At 44.2% G+C, this 21,282-nt stretch overlaps 1 protein-coding gene across 2 annotated transcripts in view; it reads right to left on the bottom strand.

The window, feature by feature from the left end:
* Positions 1-21,282, bottom strand: part of LOC144821589 (rho-related BTB domain-containing protein 2-like) — a 453,559-nt gene that overhangs the window by 152,581 nt on the left and 279,696 nt on the right. For both annotated transcript variants that reach the window (XM_078678799.1, XM_078678800.1), the window contains one exon: positions 2,059-2,177. In XM_078678799.1, coding sequence (XP_078534925.1) covers positions 2,059-2,177 — 119 coding nt within the window. The remainder of the gene's footprint in view (positions 1-2,058; positions 2,178-21,282) is intronic.

Below are 21,282 nucleotides of genomic sequence, written 5' to 3'. Positions count from 1 at the left end.
TGAAGCTAGCCAATGTAAACACGATCCCAGTGAAGCTAGCCAATGTAAACACGATCAGAGTGAAGCTAGCCAATGTAAACACGATCCCAGTGAAGCTAGCCAATGTAAACACGATCAGAGTGAAGCTGGCCAATGTAAACACTATCCCAGTGAAGCTAGCCAATGTAAACACGATCCCAGTGAAGCTAGCCAATGTAAACACGATCAGAGTGAAGCTAGCCAATGTAAACACGGTCAGAGTGAAGCTAGCCAATGTAAACAAGATCAGAGTGAAGCTAGCCAATGTAAACACAATCCCAGTGAAGCTAGCCAATCTAAACACGATCAGAGTGAAGCTAGCCAATGTAAACACGATCCCAGTGAAGCTAGCCAATTTAAACAAGATCCCAGTGAAGCTAGCCAATGTAAACACGATCCCATGTAAACATGATCCCAGTGAAGCTAGCCAATGTAAACACGATCAGAGTGAAGCTAGCCAATGTAAACATGATCCCAGTGAAGCTAGCCAATGTAAACACGATCCCAGTGAAGCTAGCCAATGTAAACACGATCCCAGTGAACACGATCCCAGTGAAGCTAGCCAATGTAAACACGATCTCAGTGAAGCTAGCCAATGTAAACACGATCCCAGTGAAGCTAGCCAATGTAAACACGATCCCAGTGAACACGATCCCAGTGAAGCTAGCCAATGTAAACACGGTCCCATGTAAACACGATCCCAGTGAACAAGATCCCAGTGAAGCTATCCTATGTAAACACGATCCCATGTAAACACGATCCCATGTAAACACGATCCCAGTGAAGCTAGGCAATGTAAACACGATCCCAGTGAAGCCAGCCAATGTAAACACAGTCCCAGTGAAGCTAGGTAATGTAAACACGATCCCAGTGAAGCTAGCCAATGTAAACACGATCCCAGTGAAGCTAGCCAATCTAAACACGATCAGAGTGAAGCTAGCCAATGTAAACACGATCCCAGTGAAGCTAGCCAATTTAAACAAGATCCCAGTGAAGCTAGCCAATGTAAACACGATCCCATGTAAACATGATCCCAGTGAAGCTAGCCAATGTAAACACGATCAGAGTGAAGCTAGCCAATGTAAACATGATCCCAGTGAAGCTAGCCAATGTAAACACGATCCCAGTGAAGCTAGCCAATGTAAACACGATCCCAGTGAACACGATCCCAGTGAAGCTAGCCAATGTAAACACGATCTCAGTGAAGCTAGCCAATGTAAACACGATCCCAGTGAAGCTAGCCAATGTAAACACGATCCCAGTGAACACGATCCCAGTGAAGCTAGCCAATGTAAACACGGTCCCATGTAAACACGATCCCAGTGAACAAGATCCCAGTGAAGCTATCCTATGTAAACACGATCCCATGTAAACACGATCCCATGTAAACACGATCCCAGTGAAGCTAGGCAATGTAAACACGATCCCAGTGAAGCCAGCCAATGTAAACACAGTCCCAGTGAAGCTAACCAATGTAAACACGGTCCCATGTAAACACGATCCCAGTGAACACGATCCCAGTGAAGCTAGCCTATGTAAACACGATCCCATGTAAACACGATTCCAGTGAAGCTAGCCAATGTCTGTAGTGGGAGTTTCAAGCTTTATGTTGTGGTGGGTTAAAAAAAACGTGAAACGCACAACAATAAACCAATCCATGAACAGGGGTGGTTGAAAGTCCCTAGAAGAGACCACATTATGCAGACAAGATGAGTAGAATGAAAAGGTCTTGGTGGTCTATAAACGAATTATAAAAGCACAAATCTTGATCTTGAATGAAGGTTCCATGTTAACAAGGACAAGAGTGATAGAGAGGGAAGAGGAAGAGAAGCAAACTAAGCAAGGGATGATACAGTCCCCTATATGTCACCCAGTGCACAAGCCAGCATGCTGGATCTAATACAACAGGAGCTCCCCGTGGAGGATAAATCACAGTGAAGCCAGTAGAAGATGTGCCTAACATCAGAGAACAGTCTTTGGGTAAGATCCCAGCTTTTGAAAACTGGACTCAACATCATTCTCTGGGGGGTCTCAACTTACCTCCTCGGTGAAGCTTTCCCTGAAGTAGCCACGGAACAAGGCGACCATCCAGTCACAGCTCGCGATGAGCAGAGGCTTATGGGCCGGGACCAAGCCATCGTCCACTCGGAACACCACGTCTGACAACAGCAGAGAGAGACACAAGAGTGTGTGAGACCATGGAGACAGAGAGGGGCGATAAAGAACATATGTTTACCAACACGAAAAAAAGAATCAAAAAGACCAGAAGTTAGTGAAAAGAACTAAGATCTAGAAGGAGTACTAAAAAAGAGAGTGGGGGAATTTTACAGAACGTTAAAAAATAAGAACTCCAAAAAAAGGAAGAAAGTGAAAAGGTAGTAAAGCGGATGAAAAGTTACGGGCATTTAACAGAGAAAAGGAATAAGAGGGATGAAGAACAATAACACTGGGTACAGAAGACAAGGTCAAGGGTGTGCAGAGAGGAAAGTGGAAAGGAAGAATATTAAGGTAAAGATAAAGATTTCAGCCACTGTGGGAAAGGGCAAAAGAAGGGTTCATCAGCACACAATCAAGGGGGAAATAAACAAGAACTGGCCAAGCCAACACACCCGCCTTTGGGATCTATTGGCTTTGCCAATGCCTTTAGGCGATGGTGTACAGCTTCAGCAAAAACTATTTTTGAGGATGCTGTGAAGCATAAAAACAAAAGGCAAAATGATGCAGCTGTTATGAGCCCCAATGTACCCCAATATAAGTCTAAGTAGATGCACAACCTTTTACATACATTTGTCATACCTTGCTCTAGATACTGGTTCTGGCGCTGACCTTTTACCTAGTTATGTGCTGAATAAATGTTGTGTGGTTTTCTTCGAAAACAAGCCTCATTTATTATGCATGAGGATTCTTAGTATAGCACAGCAGGATTACCATCTTCTGTATAATAACTTTGTACAACAGTCACCACTATCGTCATCCTTGAACTACAGGCCCACAGTACCATTTTTGGTAGATCCCCTGAGGGTACCTCTTGGGTATAAATGTACCACATCTTTACTGGGCATACCAGAGGAGAAGCTTCCATGCTGACATGAGATGCTGAAGTCTCTGCATGCAGACACTCCAGCATGCAGCGGTCAGACATCCCTCGTGGGGTGTCTAACTAGAGACCAAGACGGGGTCCTTCATTCTCTCACAACAGGTAATGGGGTTGGCTCTTTCCTAGTGGGATTCTTGGCTATACACCTACATACACGCTAGATTCACTTAGTTAGGATTTGCATCTTACGAGTACGCATGAATACTGCCATGTATATATATATCTGCATATATTCTCTGTTTTAGCACCATGGTAGAATTCTACCTTTTATTTACTCATTTGGATCTTATAAATGTATATATATGTTTACGTCTAATGGTTGTTGCAGCACACGTATTTTATACTAGAATGACACTGGTTCAATAAATGTTTATTGAAAACGTCGCCATCATTTATCCTGTATATCTCTCTGGGAGGAAGTGAGAACGAGTGACTGAACGAAAAGTACGATACTGTTTCAATGGTTCCTGAGGGGTCAGGGTTGTCATGTTTGATAGTTGTCAGAAACTATTCGCTCCTTTCTAAGGTTGTGGGGCTTATAGTGGCACTGTGAGCTAGCTGGTCTACAGACTAACATAACATTAGGGGGTGTCTGGAATCAGTCTGAACACCAATCCCTTAGGTTATGTTATTTAAACACGCATATCCTATATAGATTTATAGGAACTACACAACATGGCGCCCAACGTTAGTTAATAGTAAAATCTGAGTAATTCAGCCATGCTTTCTCAGAAACCCGTACTCACAGAGATGTCTGGAGTGGGGAGGGAATATCCGCCACAGCTGAGTAGGTATACCCTATATATTGGCTGTAGGTATATTCAAGCATACCTTATCTCTATTTCCTTGAAATTCCTTTTGCAATGTCTGTCCAGGACGGCGCTGCAAATGCAGGGGAAGAAGAGCAGGAAGGTGCTTTGAACATTTAAGAGAATTGCTTTAGGTGGGACTGTTACCTTCATGACTGAGGCACATAAAGCATTCAGAACAGAGGTGCTCTATTATTGGGTTAAGTTTCCACCTGCAGATGCACATACACATACGTTTCACACCTATACTGAAGATGAACCACTGAAGAATATTCTCTATATGAGGACATAGAAGTCCTGTTAACTTACCAAGAGCAATTAAATTGGTTTAAAGGTGCCCTCCCACATACCAAAGAAAAAGTGGGACTCGGTCCGCTCAGCAGAGACAGAGCAACTTTGCCAATCTTAGCTGCTTCCACACCGCATCCAGAAATTGATACATTACCATCAGCAGACTTATGTCCACTTCACAAAGAAATAATAAAGCTAAACAGAAATCTTACACAGTTAGTTATGCGAACAGTTAGTTATGCGAACAATCACACTTCAACCCACAAGGGGAACTCAAGCATGTCAAATACAAGGGACCACAACTAAAACCACCCCACTAAGGCTGAACGGGATTATGGGAAGAAAACCCCCTAAACGTAAGCAAATGCCATTTTGGATAGCACAGAAAATAGCACAGCTTGAGGAAATGTTTCCACACACAGGTCCGCAAAAAAACAGAGAATACTGACAATCTGTTGGACAATGGGAATAGATCCCCCGATAGAGGATTGCACCACATGGGGTACAGTCTTCGCTGCCGTCTACACCAGAACACATGGTACCCCCCTCAATTGCAGTTATATCAGAGGTATTGAAACAAATACAGAATGAGTATGGGGCAGAACCTGCTCTGGTCTTAGGGATAAAATGGCTAAGCAATTTTGCCCAGGTATCAACAATGATGTTAGCCAACATAAAAGGGGATGCAGCAGTGGTGGCTATACGCCAACGCTTGAGGAAATACACTCTTGCACAACAGGAACGCGGATTACCAAAAAGTAGCTAAGATACCTATGCTTTGCTGGGTAGAGCTAACTTGGGAGCTAGACATGTGAAACCACAATTATTGGGTAATCCTGAAAAGGACTACTCAAAGCAAACACCAGATTTTTTTAAACAGAAATGGGATAATAAACAATAACAAAAAAAGCAGAATACATCACAATCGAGGGGTGGGTCTCCTCAACAGGAGCCCTCTGACAGGAAATATAACCGTAGAAATCGTGATAATATTTAAAAACCTGACAGGTAACAGGATACTGATACTCGTTCCTTTCAGGGTTCATCAAAAAACTCAGAGAGGGAAGAACGGTTAGAACGCAGATCAGAAGAGCAAGCAAATTCAAGAGACACACATCACACTTCAGACTACATTATCAAAAAAGAAGCTAAACCAAAAAGTAAATCTCCATTTAAAAAAAAAGAAAGGTAGCTGGCCTTAAAATAAGAAATGCCCAGGCTACCTAGGACTCAACTACTGAACGGGGACGGGGAATGAGCTCTGACGATGCTATACAGTGCAGCAGAAGTAAGGATAACGTTACTTACCCAGTAAGCATCTGTTCTTGGCATGTAGAGCTGTAGATTCACATGCTTTGCATACTCCTGCCATCTAGTGTTGGGTCCGGATGTTTGCAAGATGTTTTTCTTCGAAGAAGTCTTTCCAGTCACGAGGTAGGTGACTCCTCCTCTAGGTGATAGTGCGCATGGGCATCGACTCCATTGTTAGATTGTTTTACCGCAGAGGGCGAGAATGGAGTCAGTAAGTAAAGAATAGAGATGTCCACGCGTATGTATGTAAACTGAGAAACTGCAACAACTACAGGAGACCGGGGAGGAGGGAGGGTGCATGTGATTCTACAGCTCTCCATGCCAAGTACAGATGCTTTACTGGGTAAGTAACATTATCCGTTCGAGGCATGTGAGCTGTAGATCACATGCTTTGCATAGCTTATACAGCAGTATTCTCCCAAAGCGGTGGCTAACCTGTAGCTGTTGGAGTTGTCTGAAAGAGTGTTCTAAGTACTGCCTTGCCCACATTAGCTTGTTTTCTCACTAACACATCTACACAATAGTGCTTGGTGAATGTGTGCGGTGTAGACCATGTTGCAGCTTTACAAATGTCAACTATGGGGTTGTTTCCTAAGAAAGCCATAGTAGCCCCTATTTTGTGAGTGTAATGCGCTCTAGGGTGTATTGTTAAAGTTCTCTTTTCTTTTGCATAACAAATATTAATGCATTTAACAATCCATCTGGCAATACCTGACTTGGATATGGGGTTGCCCTTGCGTGGTGGAGCAAAAGCAACGAAACGTTGTTTAGTTTTACTAAATGATTTTATTCCTTCAATGTAATATAAAAGGGCTCTTCGAACATCTAATGTGTGTAGAGCTTGTTCTGCCACTGAATCAGGTTGAGGAAAGAATACAGGTAATTCAACCAATTGATTGATGTTGAAGGCAGAAACTACCTTAGGTAGAAACGTGGGCTTCGTACGAAGAACCACTTTGTCTCTGTGAAGTTGGGAAAAAGGTGCTATGGTTAGTGCCTGTAGTTCCCCACTCTTCTCAGTGAAGTGATTGCAATGAGGAAAGCGATTTTCCAGGAGAGAAACTGTAGTTCAAATTTATGCATGGGTTCAAAAAGTGGGCCCATTAATCGTGTGAGGACTATGTTAAAATTCCACCCTGGGGCAGGTGGAAGTCTTGGTGGGAGAACTCTTAAGTTCTTCCATGAAAACTTTGATTACTTTTGAGATGTAGTCAGACAGAAGTATAAGCTACCCCTGATTGCTGCAAGTGTAACAGATAACAAATGATATTTTGTATTGAAGCATCAAGAGGATTGATGTTGTTATTATCGCAATGGATAACAAAACAAACGTTTCCATTTAGCTGCATAACAAGCTCTTGTAGTAGGCCTTCTGGCTTCTCTAATGATGTTCATACATTCTGGTAGGAGATTTAGATAACCAAACTCTATGATTTCAGGAGCCAAATCGCGAGGTTCAGTTGTTTGGGATCTGGGTGTCTGATTTCGCCATGGCTCTGTGTGAAGACACTGGATGTGAGGTGCAGTTTTGATGCAGAACTAGTGACAGCTCCAACAGGGTTGTGAACCAAGATTGACGGGCCCATGTGGGAGCTACTAGGATCAGTGTGGGGGATATTTGCCTGAGTTTCCGAACCATTAATGGAATGAGTGGGAGAGGCGGAAAAGGTAGGCACAAATATCCCTGAACAGTTCCTCCATAGTGCACTGCCTTTGGAGAGTGGGTGTCGGTACCTGGAGGTGAAGTTTGGGATGTTTGCGTTTTGGTGTGTGGCAAAAAGATATATTTAAGGGACTCCCAACTTTGAAAGTGTGGAAGGAGAACTTGAGGGTGAAGTTCCCATTTGTGGATTTGCTGTCTCTTATCTGTTGTGAAGATCGGCAATCTGATTGTTCACTCCTGGGAGGTGTTCTGCTAAGAGATAGATTTTGTGGTGAACGGCACACTTCCCAATGTCTTGAGCCAAGTGCGACAGTTGGAGAAAGTGCCCCCCCTCATCCCCTGTTTTCGTATATAATACGTAGCTGTTATGTTGTTGGTACGAACTAGGACAGCTTTGCAAACCAGGTGAGTCTGAAATGCTTTGAGTGCTAGAAACACTGCTAGCAGCTATTGATGATTTATGGGGAGAGTTTGTTGCTGTTGACTCCACAGGCCTGGCACTCTGTGATGTTGAAGATGAGCCCCCCCACCAGTGAGGGACGCGTCCGCTGTTAGCATTGTCTGCGGAACTGGGTCTATGAAGGGCCGTCCTTTTGATAAATTTGATGGGTTCCACCACTGCAGAGAGCGATGAGTACGGCCCTTACCAACACTAGATCGTTTAAAAGACGCTGTGATTGGTTCCACTGACTTGCTAAACATTTCTGGAGGGGACGCATGTGAAGCCAGGCATGGGGAACAATCATGATGCAAGAGGCCATCGTTCCCAGCAGTTGCATATACACGTGAGCTGGTAGTGAGTGGGCTGAAACTGGTGAACTAGAGCCTGAATACTGCAAATTCTGGTTGCATTGGGAAAGGCTAGAGCCCTCTGAGTATCTAACGTGGCCCCTAGATAGTTTTGAGTGTTGGAAGGTTGAAGATGCGACTTCAACACATTGACTGTGAACCCCAGTTGGTGCAGTAACTGCAGTGTCCTGTGAGTGAGTTGGAGACACTTTGGATACATACTGGCTTTGATGAGCCAGTGGTCCAAGTAGGGGAAGACATGAATATGTTGTCTTCTTAGGTGAGCAGCGACCACTGCCAGACACTTTAAAGACTCTGGGAGCTGTGGTGACTCTGAACGGGAGTACTTTGAACTGGTAATGATGCCCCACTACCACAAATCTGAGAAATTTGTGATGAGCGGGATGTATTGGAAGTAGGCATCCTTTAATTCTAGAGTAGACAGAAAGTCGCCCTGTTGTAGGAGTGGGAGCACTTGTTGAAGTGTTACCATGTGAAAATGGTCTGATTGTATGTAAAGATTTAATTCTCTGAGGTCCAAGGTAGGCCTGAGAGAACTGTCCTTCTTGGGTATGAGAAAGTAGAAGGAGTATACGCCCGACCCATGGTATTGCAGTGGTACGGGCTCTATAGCTCCTTTTAAAAGGAGAGACTGAACCTCTTGTTTGAGGAGATGCAAGTGGCCTGGTGACAGTTTGTGTGAACGTGGCGGGATGTTTGGAGGATTGTTGGTAAACTCCAGGCAATAACCAGAATGGATCATTTCTAGTACCCATTTGTCTGTAGTTATTGACTGCCAGACGGGCCGGAATTGTGAAAGACACCCTGACAGGTGTTAAACGGTTGGTGGGAGTGTAGGCAAGTCACTGTTTGGTATGGGAGGAGGAGGCGCGTGTGTTGGAACCTCTACCCTTGCCATTGTTGACTCTGTACCCTCCACTAAAGAAACCCTTAGAAGCAGAGGGCTGATTGTTGCCTTTGTAGTGTCTGAGGAGGTGTTCTTGGACCCTCCACGATAGAAGGAGAGCCGAAAGGAACCACATCCTGAAGGTGACTGAAGGGCTCCCATAGATTTCGCCACTTCCGTGTCCGTTTTCATCTTTTTTAATGATGAGTCTAATACAGGGCCAAAGAGGTGCTGCTTGTCAAATGGCGTGTTAAGGCTAGAAGCTTGAACCTCTCCTTTAAACACTGAAATGCGTAAACAGGCATGGTGTTGATGGCTCTAGCCGCAGTGTCAGCTGCATCTAAAGTGCACCTGATGGAATTGTTCAAGATGAGCTGTCCCTCCTGCACTAGGTCTAGAGCTTTGGATTTGTGCTCATCAGGCAGAAATTGGAGCAATTGCTCAATTTCATCCCAATGCGCCCTATCCTACCAGGCTAAAAGTGCTTGGGTTTTGGAAACGTGCCAAAAATTTGCAGCTTGGGAGGCTACTCTTTTTCCAGAGGAGTCTATAAACTTAGCCTCTTTGTCTGGGGGTAGAGCATCTCCTGACGTTTGGGAATTGGCCCTTTTCCGTGCATTAGAAACGACTAAAGAATCTAAAAATTGCCCCCTGATGTAAGCTGGATCTGATGGTGCAGAGTTATATTTTTTGTCTACCCTGGGGGTGAGGATACCTGCCCGCACAGGACCATTAAAAATGTCATCCATGAACTAGACAAATGTATGGGTGCAGACATTGCGGTGTTTCTGGCCTGCGGCTGCCCCAAAAAATACAGAAAAATATGGACCCGCTGGGCGACGTATCATGGGATCGATCTTCCCCCTTTATCATCTACAGACCCCCAACAGAAATCACTATATATGTACGCCTCCACTGACCAACTCGTTCCATATTTTGAAATAGCCCGTCATTCTATGAACGTTTCCTTGGGATGATTACTTGAATCTGGTACAGTCTGCATGTTGCTTACGTTGTGTACCCTGCATGTTTTGCAGGTATTGCAATTATTTAACAATGCAGGTATTCCTGATTCATCTGCTTTCTTACAGGTACTTGTAGGGCTATGGCCCAAATTTCACTGGAATAACCAAATAAAATGTGTTATTTAAAAAAACAAATCATCCACATGTTTAAGCATACTCTTGAGCATGGGAAGTGTGTGGGAGGATTTTTGGGAACTACTAACTCCACCCCATGGTAATTAGCAGCTCTACTTAATAATTCTATACATCCTACACTGTCGTGATGGAGAAGGCTTAGTAGGGCACAGATCAGGATCGTTACCTGTGGGAGAAGTAGTGTTACAATCTGTCCAGGGGTCAGTATGTTTTGGATCATTGACCCCAGCCCATTCCTATTATCCTGATCATGAGGTGTATATGGTGGTGGTGAGTCAGCAGGTGAAATTAGCTATGATTGAGACTCAGGAGAAAAAGGAGGAGGAGAAGGGTTAGTACCCACATTTTCCCTTTTTCTTTTTAAAGGAATGTGGTAAGCTTCTTCAGTCTCAGGTTTACGTTTGAGTGTCACTTTGGTGGTGTTATGTCCAGTTGTTGGATGAGTGCAGAGTTCTCTCTGTTTTGGATCCGGTTTTGAGGGCAGAACATCGAAACAGTGCTCTTTTGATGGAATTGGCACATCTGTTTGTTTCGGCGCCGGATCCAAAGACGTTTTTGGCGACGAAGGGCCTGATTTCAATCCAGAAGGTTTCAGCCCAGTGCCCGATTTTGAACGAATCAGTTCGGAGCCGGAAGGCTTTGGGGTGTGTTTCAATGCCGAACCGGAAGGTGGGGCATCGGAAACATGTTCTCAGTGGCGACCATGGCCTGCAGGCGGGGTTTGGACCGGAGGCTTCTTCTTGGGCTGGACTTTGGGGCAAGGGAGGATCAGTACTTATCATACGCTGCCCTTGCGGGATGTCTTCGCCCACATCTGAGCCATATTCGGAGACAGGCTCTTGTTCTTCCTCGGCTCCCATGGCATCTCCGGTCTCTTGTTCCAAATCTACTCCGAAGAGGTCCAGAATGGAACCGGTCTGTAGGCTCTGCATGTCGCGATGTCGTGCCCGACGGTCACGAATCGTCATCTTCGATCGTAAAGCCTTACACGCGTCGCAGTCCTGTTCTTTGTGCTCCGGAGAGAAGCATAAGTTGCACACTTCGTGTGAGTCGGTGCACGGGAATTTCGCGTGGCACCGAGCGCAGAATTTAAATGGAGTCCGCTACATCTACTGCAAGGCGGGCCATCGCGGGTATGCCCAGCGGCCTTCCACGCGCTACCCAATCGAAAGAGGGATTTTCAGTAAATACGATAAGTGAAGGATGGGAATATGCAATCGAAAACAATACCGTCGAGGGTGAGTGTATTGCACACCGAGGGGAACCTGAGAAACAGCGTCGAACCGGAGCACAGCAATTCACGTTGAACCCGATGGCGGAAAAAAATAATCTAACAATGGAATCGATGCCCATGCGCACTATCACCGAAAGGAGGAGTAACCTACATCGTGACTGGAAAGACTTCTTCAAAGAAAAACAACTTGCAAAGATCCGGACCCAACACTAGATGGCAGGAGTATGGAAAGCATGTGATCTACAGCTCACATGCCTCGAACCAATAGCTCACCAGAACCTGATGGAATTTCAAGTGACAGCAGCGTTGAATGAACATATCACGGTGGAAACGCCTGATACTGGATGAAGTGTCCCGCATCAGTTATATGAAATAACGCTCCATATGGAGGGGGACATATCAAGAAAAGTGAAAAGTCTCTTTTGGGAGAACCTGACATATGGATACAATATCCTATTTGCTGAAAAAGATTGCACACCTGAATTTGTTATTGACTGCCCAAAAGGAGAAGCTGTAATATTACCAGCCCTCTCTGACCTCGTTCCAGAATCACTTAAACATTCATATGCGCAGGAGTGGGCAGTAGCACTAGTTCTCGCGCATTATATCGCAATCATGTAGGGTGAGATGCAGAGTCACCTCACCATGAAATCCCAGTTAAAACTACTCCTACACCACAAAGGCAGTACCCTATAAAACAGGACGCACAGAAACAAGTCAGGGAGATCTTGATCAACTTGAATACCAAGGTGTGATTAAGAATTGCGCCTCTTCCATGAATAATCCTTTGTTTCCCATAATGAAACCCGACAATTCATACCGTCTAGTTTTAGACTACAGGCATTTAAACACATGCACAAAAACATTTGCAGTACAAAATGCTTACAGTGCAGCATTAATAATTAACATTGTGCAGAAGAAATACAAAACAACACTAGATATCTCAAATGGATTCTTTTGCCAAAATATAGCACCTGAAAGCAGATATTCGACAGCATGTTTGGTCTTAGGTTCTCAATGCTAATTTTGTAGACCTCCCCAAGGGTATAAGAATAGCTCCGGGTGGCTTCTCAGAAGGAGTATAAGAGTTACTTCAAAATTTTTATGAGGAGGCATTGTCCGATGTAGATGATAATTATCTGATGGACGATGAATTATTGGATCATTTGAACAGGGTGAACAACATGGATCTGGGATTCGCCTCTGAGGGCTACAAATTTAACTTAAAAAAATCTAAAATTGCTCACCTCGATGTCCTATTTTTAAGATATGAGCTCTCAAGATAAAGGAAAAGCCTAGCAACTATTTTTTTAGAAAAATGTGCGCTGATCCAATCGTCAAAGACTCTGAAAAAACTACAGTCCATTTTAGCATTCCTAAATTTTGGCAGAACATAAATTTTGGATTACACAGAAAAAGTAAAACCTTTCTACGACTTAATTAGACCTGATTTTTCAGTCAGACATTGGACACAGGAACACACAGAAATTCTCGGTTTCTTACAATCTGACATGACAGCTTTCAAACATTTACACACAAGTAAACACCATGAATTTAGTGATCCGTGTAATAGCGGGTCAATCAGGATACACATACCTAACCTTCAATGAAGGCGAAACGATACCAATTGATTACAAATCACATTTATACACAAATGCTGAAATACATTTTGCATCCTCAGAAAAAATACTGACACCATTGCCGACTGCTGTACTGAGAGAAATAGCACTAGCTCAGGGAAAACGGATAATTGCTGTGACTCCAGTACCAACCTTAGACGCTGTTACAGAAGCAAGTGTTCCAAATGCGAAAGCACTGCACCCAAGATGGATAGAGTGGGCAAATTCTCTCACTGCAACAGATGTAGACTACAAGTTTGATTCTAAATTAAAAACACAAGCATTCCTGAAGTACGAACAAGAATATCCTTTCCCGAATTAAATAATGCCTCTAGATCAGTATGACTACATAATTTACACTGACGGATCTGCCCAGCCGGCCGTAGAAAGTAAACGGCAATACAGCGCAGCATGTACGATTGTTAAGGGATGTATGCGGGACAGCAAGTTCCGTATTTAGCAATACGCAGACGCAGTCTCTAGGAGATTGCACGGCAAATCTGGCAGAACTAAAAGCCCTGAAACTGGCACTAAATATTACGTATCGGGAATTATCCACACTTATTGTGTGCGATTCTGATGATTGGGACTTTGAAACTGTGAATACTATGCTTTCTGATTTAGAACAATCTGCTGCATTCTCCAGTAATGAATTGCATGATGATACATCAGATCTCTGTACTGGGGTGAATGTATGACATTGTTCTGCGTTCTGTCCATCAATTGTTCTTTTTGCATTTGTCACCCGAGTGGGACTGGTATGCTCAGACGAGAGTCCCGTGTTCTCCATGCCACTGGAGTCAAGCTATCCTGGCTGATGAGGGCTGAAAGCCAAAAACCGGTCCTAGGATGCTTGTTTTCAATCCAGGAGGGACCTGGCCGGGAAGTTCGGGTTGGACTGTTCCCATTGGGCGCAGGGTCAAGACTGATTTGCATTTGGCTGGGTCCAAACTGGAATGGCATGGTGAGCAAAAAAACGATAGATTTAGGCCCAGATCTCTGTACTGGGGTGAATGTATGACATTGTTCTGCATTCTGTCCATCAATTGTTCTTTTTACATCTGAATTTGATACCATATTTTTATCAGCACTATGGTCATCATATCTTACACAAAGCAATTATCCCACGTAATGTTTTCTCTTACCATCAATGGGAACATTGCCCAACACAACCGTAAAATAGTTCACAAACATTTGCTTATTTTTCTGGGTTTAACACATCAGACCCGACCTCTTATTATTAGAAGCTTGCACCTACACCTGCTCACCAACATGAATAGATTTACTCTGCATCCTTTATTTCCCAGCTGTCTGAACAGGGTTTTGACTTATGGAGAAACACTATAGACACAAAAATCTGTCTGGGGGACTAAATAGTGGCAAGTTCAGGGAACTCAGGCCGTATTTAGAGCGTGCTTCATACCAAATCAGATGAACACAGTGCAACAGACTTCCTGTCTTGGACTAGCGAAGGTCAAGGACTTGAACACACAGTGGATTCCCTTGCTTTCATACTTTGAGGGTTGGCAAAATGATACACTAATCAGTGAGGATACATTAGATACCATCTTACATACTTACAATTCATCAAACCCCAATTGTTAGGGATGGTTGGTTTGGCCTGTTGACACAAATTGGTGTCAGTCAAGAGTCAGGGGTACCACCGAAGGTTTTAGTATCCATAAGCCCGACCAACGCTATGTACATCGAGAACACTTGTGTGGTGACTTCTTACAGTGTTGGGAAGTTAAGCCTAGAGTGGCTAAAAACCTCAACTCTATCCCAGGTGAAACAACACTTGTCCCAACTCTCAGACAACATGGATCTTAGGGATTCTTTGTTAGGTCCCTAGAAGCCATGTCGAAAACGCTTCTTAAACACTATTTATAATGAGAGTTGGAGAATCTATCAGCAGGGTTAACATAGAAAAGGCTTTGGCAGTGATCGACAATGGTATACCAACACTATAATCTAGGATTTATTCACTGGACAACATTGTGTCTTCGGCAGTAGATATAATGATACAGGATTTGTCTATATTACAACATGGTCAATCTCAGTTGCGATCCATTCTATTCAGCTGGGCGCTACATTTGATGTGCTCTGGTCACGTGCCCTGGCAATATATCAACAGCACGCTCTGTTTTCTGCATTTATGATCTGACAGAAAGACAGAGACCAATGGCACGAAGGGATGCAAAATATACAATGATGCACATTGAAAAATTGGACCAATTACCTTTTTCCATGGCTGAGCCCCCTTCCACAGAATTGTTAAGCCAGGGCTATATTACACTGCCAGTCATGACATTCCAATTTTAATACTGTCTACAGTACCACCAGGTAGGCAGTTATGAAGCTATGGGACAGGGTTTTATAAATGAATCTTGGAATTTACCATAATGATTCAGATGAAGGAATGGGGACACAGAAGTTTTTTTTCAGCGGTTCGGACTGTGAGAATTCTTTAAGTGGGTCTCTAATTTGTCAGGATATTATGCTTCACACAGTTTGTAATGCTTCAGTTGCAAACCTATCTTGTCACTTGAAAGGATCCCCAGCTGCAGTGATTCATCGGTGTTCACGCTACTCTCGAATGGGAGTTATTTAATGTTGAATGATCAAGGTTGCTGTGGGATGCTGCATCACATATCTAGTCATGTGTAGTTAGTTCCAGGGTTACTTGTATGCAAGTATTGTTTTCACCGACCCACACATTCAGAGAGGCGTCGCTATGGCCTTCATTGAAAGTTTCCTTTATACGGTTTGATTCACTGAGCAGACTGAAAGTCATGCTTTTACAGAAGGATATGGCCTTAACCTCAGCCCGAGAGAACTTTGATCTCCATGTTGCAAGGTCTACAGCTGATATACAGGCAGTGGTCTGAACGAACGTCCTGCTCCATTTCAGGGAAATGGTACATCGCATCTTTAACATGTCTGATAAGAGTGTGGCTGTGCACCTATTTAAGAGCATAGGTTCTAGACTATTGAGCACCTTTCAAACGTTCTCCAGAGTTATTTCATTTATACATTCTGTATTGGGAAGCGTTTGTAGAGGGCTTCCACTGGTCCTACTACTTATAGTGGGCATCCTAGTTTTAATTTTCCTGCTAAGCAATGGGACGTCCCCCAGTTTCCAAAGAGATGGAAAAAGCACTCCTTGTGCGAACATGCCATGAAAGCATGGTACTCCCTCTGGGCACCCCTCAGCTTCGGGAGCTAAGCGAGCATTGGTTCCTAATGTGCAGATCAGTCTGGATTGACTGTGTCTTGCCTTTGCTCCGCTGCCTATTCTGCAGATATGAATGCGTGTTGGATATAGGTCTAACACTTCCATCGGTTGTGCCTCCGGACGTAGATGTACTACTGTACCCATTAAAGGCCCACGTATTGCAGTGTCCTCTGCATATTCCAGTGTTGATGCCGGCATTCTTAGAGCCACGTGGGATGCTTTAGCTCCTGTCTGAATGCACACTGGCTCTGCAACAGGTTCACACACATCAAGTGCTTCCGCAGCAACGGCTGTGGGAACTGGAGAGGATCACCTTTGCTCCATTGACCTGATCCAAGAGGCTTAAGGCAAAGTCAGAGACAACAAGGAGTGCAAGATTATTACGAGATAGTAAGGAAGTAAAAGGGCAGAACAGACTCAACCATCTAGATGAACGACAAAAGGATAGACAGAGAACAAATATAGCATAGATTGGATGAGAGAGGGTCCGATGAAGAAAGAACTACCAATGGTAAAATGGTAAGAGGCAAACAACTCACAAGATGTAGCACATCCTCCAAAATGTATATTTAAACCAATCAAACAACAGTATATTGGAAATATATGGAAACTGTATTATGGCTGTAATTTATTTATTTATACAAAATTTATAACGCGCTCAGTTACCCATGAGCATCCCGGCGCGAGTTTAATATATGTTATTCACCATATGAACTAATTTCATTGTTCTATTAGGGTGCCCAGTGCACCACCACTTTAAAGAAGTGAAAGGACCCCACCTGTGGGCCTCACCCACCTTCAGACCGCACACTAACTTCCACCTGGCCTTCAGTACCCCAGTTACTTTAGCCCACTAGTGTCGATGTACGTTTACAAAGAGGAGAGTGGGTCGACGTGCTTTTTCTGACCCACAATGGAAGGCCTTTTCGAAATGAGGCACCGCCAGGAGGATAGTTAAATACATCTAAACCTGTTATGCTAAAGCTAAAAGAGTTTTTTCTGCTCCTGCTAGAGCTCACTCTACCTGACAGAAAGGGGCCTCTATGGCAGGCAAATGCTGGTCTGGCTGAATTATGTTCCCTCTTTCAGTCTTCTGCGTCATCCACAGCTAGCTACCGCTTAGGGCAGGATTAAAGTCTAAGCACAGCCTGAGTATCGACAGCCACACATGCCGCTGTTGCAGCTGCCATTACTTTTTTAGTTCCCCCACATGGTCATCTTTCTATCTCTCTCTTTCCTGCGTCTCTCTGCTCCAGTTTCATCCTCATCCACCGCGTGGAAAACAATCTAACAAGGGAGCTGATGACCATGCGCATTGCGAAGCAAGGGTGGAGTCATGGTACCTCGTGAAATGGAGTGACTTCCCTTCTAGTCTTCACTTCATCAGCAGCCTTAGATCTTTCCGCACACTAATGAAGCCCATCTATATGCCTATTAACTCTTGTTAATCTGAATTATTTTTCCACTATGACTTTTCCTGAGTAAAGCGCTCCTAATCAATTTAAGTCAAATAAATTCTGCGCTGAATTAACAATACTTACGAATATCAGTTCCTTAGGGGCAGAGATTCTATTATCATTCCTTTAAGGTGACAGAAGGAATTTGAAATGAATCAAGGATTCCACACTTATACAGTTACACCACTATGGCAATGGTTGCATCTAAAGTGAACCTGGGTGCAAACTATGATCGAATGATGAACACCTCCACACCCCATACTCGGATCCAGGGAGATTTACTAAGTAGACCTCTCCATGCTTTCCAGCCACAACATCTCTCAATCCTGATTCACTCTTTACTACCTGTACCAAGTTTTCAGTATAGCCCTAAACTGGTGATCAGCACAACATTCTAATGGGAACAGTCTGACCTAGCTGAAATATTTTGTTTGTTTCTTTGCCACGAAAGATGGCAATCAGGGATTAAAGTATGTTAGACCTGGCATCCTTTGCATGGTTTCCTCGTAACATTTTGCCTTCAGACCTCCTGTTTTTGCTGGCTGTAGGACTCTGCACACATTATCACTGCCAACCAGTACTAACGTGATTACACTTGTTCCATAAAACATGTTACCATTAACTTGTACCCAATTAGCATTTTTTATTTATTTATAAGTCCCTAGTAAAGTGCACTACATGTGCCCAGGGCCTGTAAATTAAATGCTACTAGTAGGCCTGCAGCACTGATTGGGTCACACACCTAAGTAGTCCTTTAACATGTCTAAGACCTGCCACTGCAGAGCCTGTGTGTGCAGTTTTAAACTGTCATTTTGGCCTTGCAAGATAATACATTTGCCAGGCCCAAACCTTCCTTTTTAATATATATGTCACCCCTAAGGTATGCCCCACACAGCCCCAAGAGCAGGGGGCAGTATATTTAAAATGTTGGACATGTATTTTCAAGTTTTACATGTCCTGGCAGTGAAAAACTCTTAAATTCGTTTTTCACTACTGCAATGCCGATCCCTCCCAAGGGATAACATTAGAGTTGCCTTATTACATTTTATAAGTGTAATTTCCAACTGAGAAGTGATGATTGTTTAATGTTTGGGGTCTCTGCACTCCTAGGTCTCTGCACTCCTAATTTAAAATCTTAACTCATGGTAAAGTCGGATTTTAAATTACAATTCTGAAAATGCTGCTTTTAGAAAGTCTGCATTTCCTGCCTTAGCCATTTGGTGCCTGCAGCCTGTCGCTGGTAACATGACTGGGTGTAGTTGACAGGTGGGCTTTGTGTATTCCACCTAGATAGCCACACACAATGGGAGATTAGGTTTGAATGGATGGGTCATCACTGGCAGGATGGGAGGGAGGAGCTGGGCTCAGCCTCACTTACACCTGAATAGGCTATTTTCTGTCTACACAAAAAGGGCTGCATATCCCCTGTAGTTAGTCTAGAGCCACAACAGGGAAGGCAGGGCATCTGTGCACATCTAAGGCATGCCTCCAGAAGCCTCTCCTCACTGCAAAGGCACAACTGTGTATAAAATAAAGATCTCAGACACCAACCATTCAGTACACTTCCGGTCATTTGAATACTTTACCAGGAAGGAGGACTGCTGTACTACTACAAGGACTACCACTCTGCTAGACTGATACTCTGATGGAGCTGCTGCTCTGTTGTGTTGACCTGCTGCGCTCTTGCCTTGGGGTAGTAGAACTGGACAGGCAACCCACCTTGAACCTAGGAACACAGAGTGACTAAAAGAGGTAGTCTGCTGGCCTCCTGATCTGAGCCTCAGAGACATAAAAGGCTCCCCAACAGCTCCTGGACCCATCTTCAGCAAATTTGTGACCCCCAAGTGGTGCCCCGCATGTCCTGGACGCTTGATCAAGATCAGCGGGATCTTAAATCAAGCTTTTGGGCTATTTACAACCACGAACAGGCCTGTTTGCACTGGAAATGCACTGCTCGCAAGGGAATTCAGGGGTAGCTGCCGCCAGTCCGGCACGTCGCACAGCAAGCTTTGATGCCGTGGAGGAAAGCCTCCGCAAAGCTTCAGCTGCCCCTCCGCTGCACCCAGCCCGCTCTTCGCACCACGCCGACCGCAACGTGTTCCTGGCGACCCTCTCTAATGCGAATGGGACTATTGGAGCAAAACTTGAGAAGGCAAACCTTCAGCAGGACTAATTCGGGACTGTGTCTGGCCCACACTCCATTGCGATCGGCCTTAACATATAACTTTGACCCAGTCCAGCACGACCAGATAGCTGCAGTTGGGCAGTTTATTTTTTAGAGATTCACACCTCTGGTTCTACTGATTGGATTTTTTTTTTAATCTTGTTTTATTATCCTTTGCTCTATTTTTCTAACTTGGTGTGGGATCTTTTTGTGTGGTGTTTTCAGTTTTACTGTTTGAAGTGTTGCCAAATAGTTTGCACACTGCCTCGAAGTTCAGCCTGACTGCCCTCTGCCGAGCTACCAGGGGGTAGAGCACAGGTTAATTTGGGGTTTGCTTGTGTCTTATCCTGGCAAGGATCATGGCTGCTGCTTGACCAGGGCTCCCACTCCCGTCAACCAGTAACCCAATTTCTAACAAGATGAATAATGGAACGGTTGCTAGTTGGACAGTTGCCAGAATGTAACTTGGTATTTTCAGAACAGGAAACAATATAGTGTGACCTGGCCTTGCCCGACTGCTCTTGTAACAAGGATCTGGCCTTACTACAGTCTTCGGCTGCCTTGTGGTTTCTACACTGTGTGTATTTCTCAGTATATAGTGCTGTATTAAATTTATTTATTTATTTATTTCAATTTATATAGCGCATTATCACCCCAGGGTCTCTAAGCGCTTATACAAGAAAAGCCACTCTACAAAAACAGGTAACTTACTTATAACACTCCCCATGCTTCTCGGAAGAGTATAGTTTTTAACATTCGGCGAAATGGCAGTAAATTGGGCTCCTTACGGAGATTAGGTGGTAGTTTATTCCATGCTGCAGGGAGCAAAGTGGAGAAAGCACGCCCGCCCAAGGTGGACAGGCGGAAACGTGGATTGACCAAAAGAGTGGCTTCAGAAGACCGCAGCACCCTACCAGGGGTGTAGCCAGATAATCTGGTTTTAATGTAACTGGGCGCGTTACCATAAAGTGCCTTGTGGGAGATACACAATCCTTTAAACAATGCCCTCTGTCTAACAGGGAGCCAATGTAGCTGACGCAAGAGAGGTGAAGCATGCGTCTTCCTAGGCTTCTTAAAAATCAGCCTCGCTGCATCATTCATTAGTCTGAAGCCTTGCAAGTTGTTGCTGGGGCAGCCCTATATACAGCACATTGCCGTAGTCCAATCGTCCCAGGATCATGGCTGACACAGCACTTCTTAGAGTGGAAAACGACAGCAATTGGGAGATCTTGCGAAGCTGTCTCAGAAGACCAACACACATGCCTACCACTACAGACACCTGTTTCTTCATAGACAAATTGCTGTCAATATGGATTCCCAAGCTTTCCACCACGGTTGCTGGTTCCGGCGTCCTGCCCAACTCCTTGGGCCAAAACCCATCGTTCCAAGGGCTGCCTGAGATGGTTATAGGCAGCACCTCGGTTTTATCCGGATTAATCTTCAAGGAGTTGGCGGACATCCAATTTACCGTATACCTTAAGATGTTATGCAACCTGGTTTGTGCTCCTGGAGAATCCTCTATTTGGAT

This window comes from Lissotriton helveticus, chromosome 2_2 (assembly GCF_964261635.1).
Source record: "Lissotriton helveticus chromosome 2_2, aLisHel1.1, whole genome shotgun sequence".
Classification (NCBI taxonomy): Eukaryota; Metazoa; Chordata; class Amphibia; order Caudata; family Salamandridae; genus Lissotriton; species Lissotriton helveticus.
This window is presented reverse-complemented; position numbering and strand designations above follow the sequence as displayed.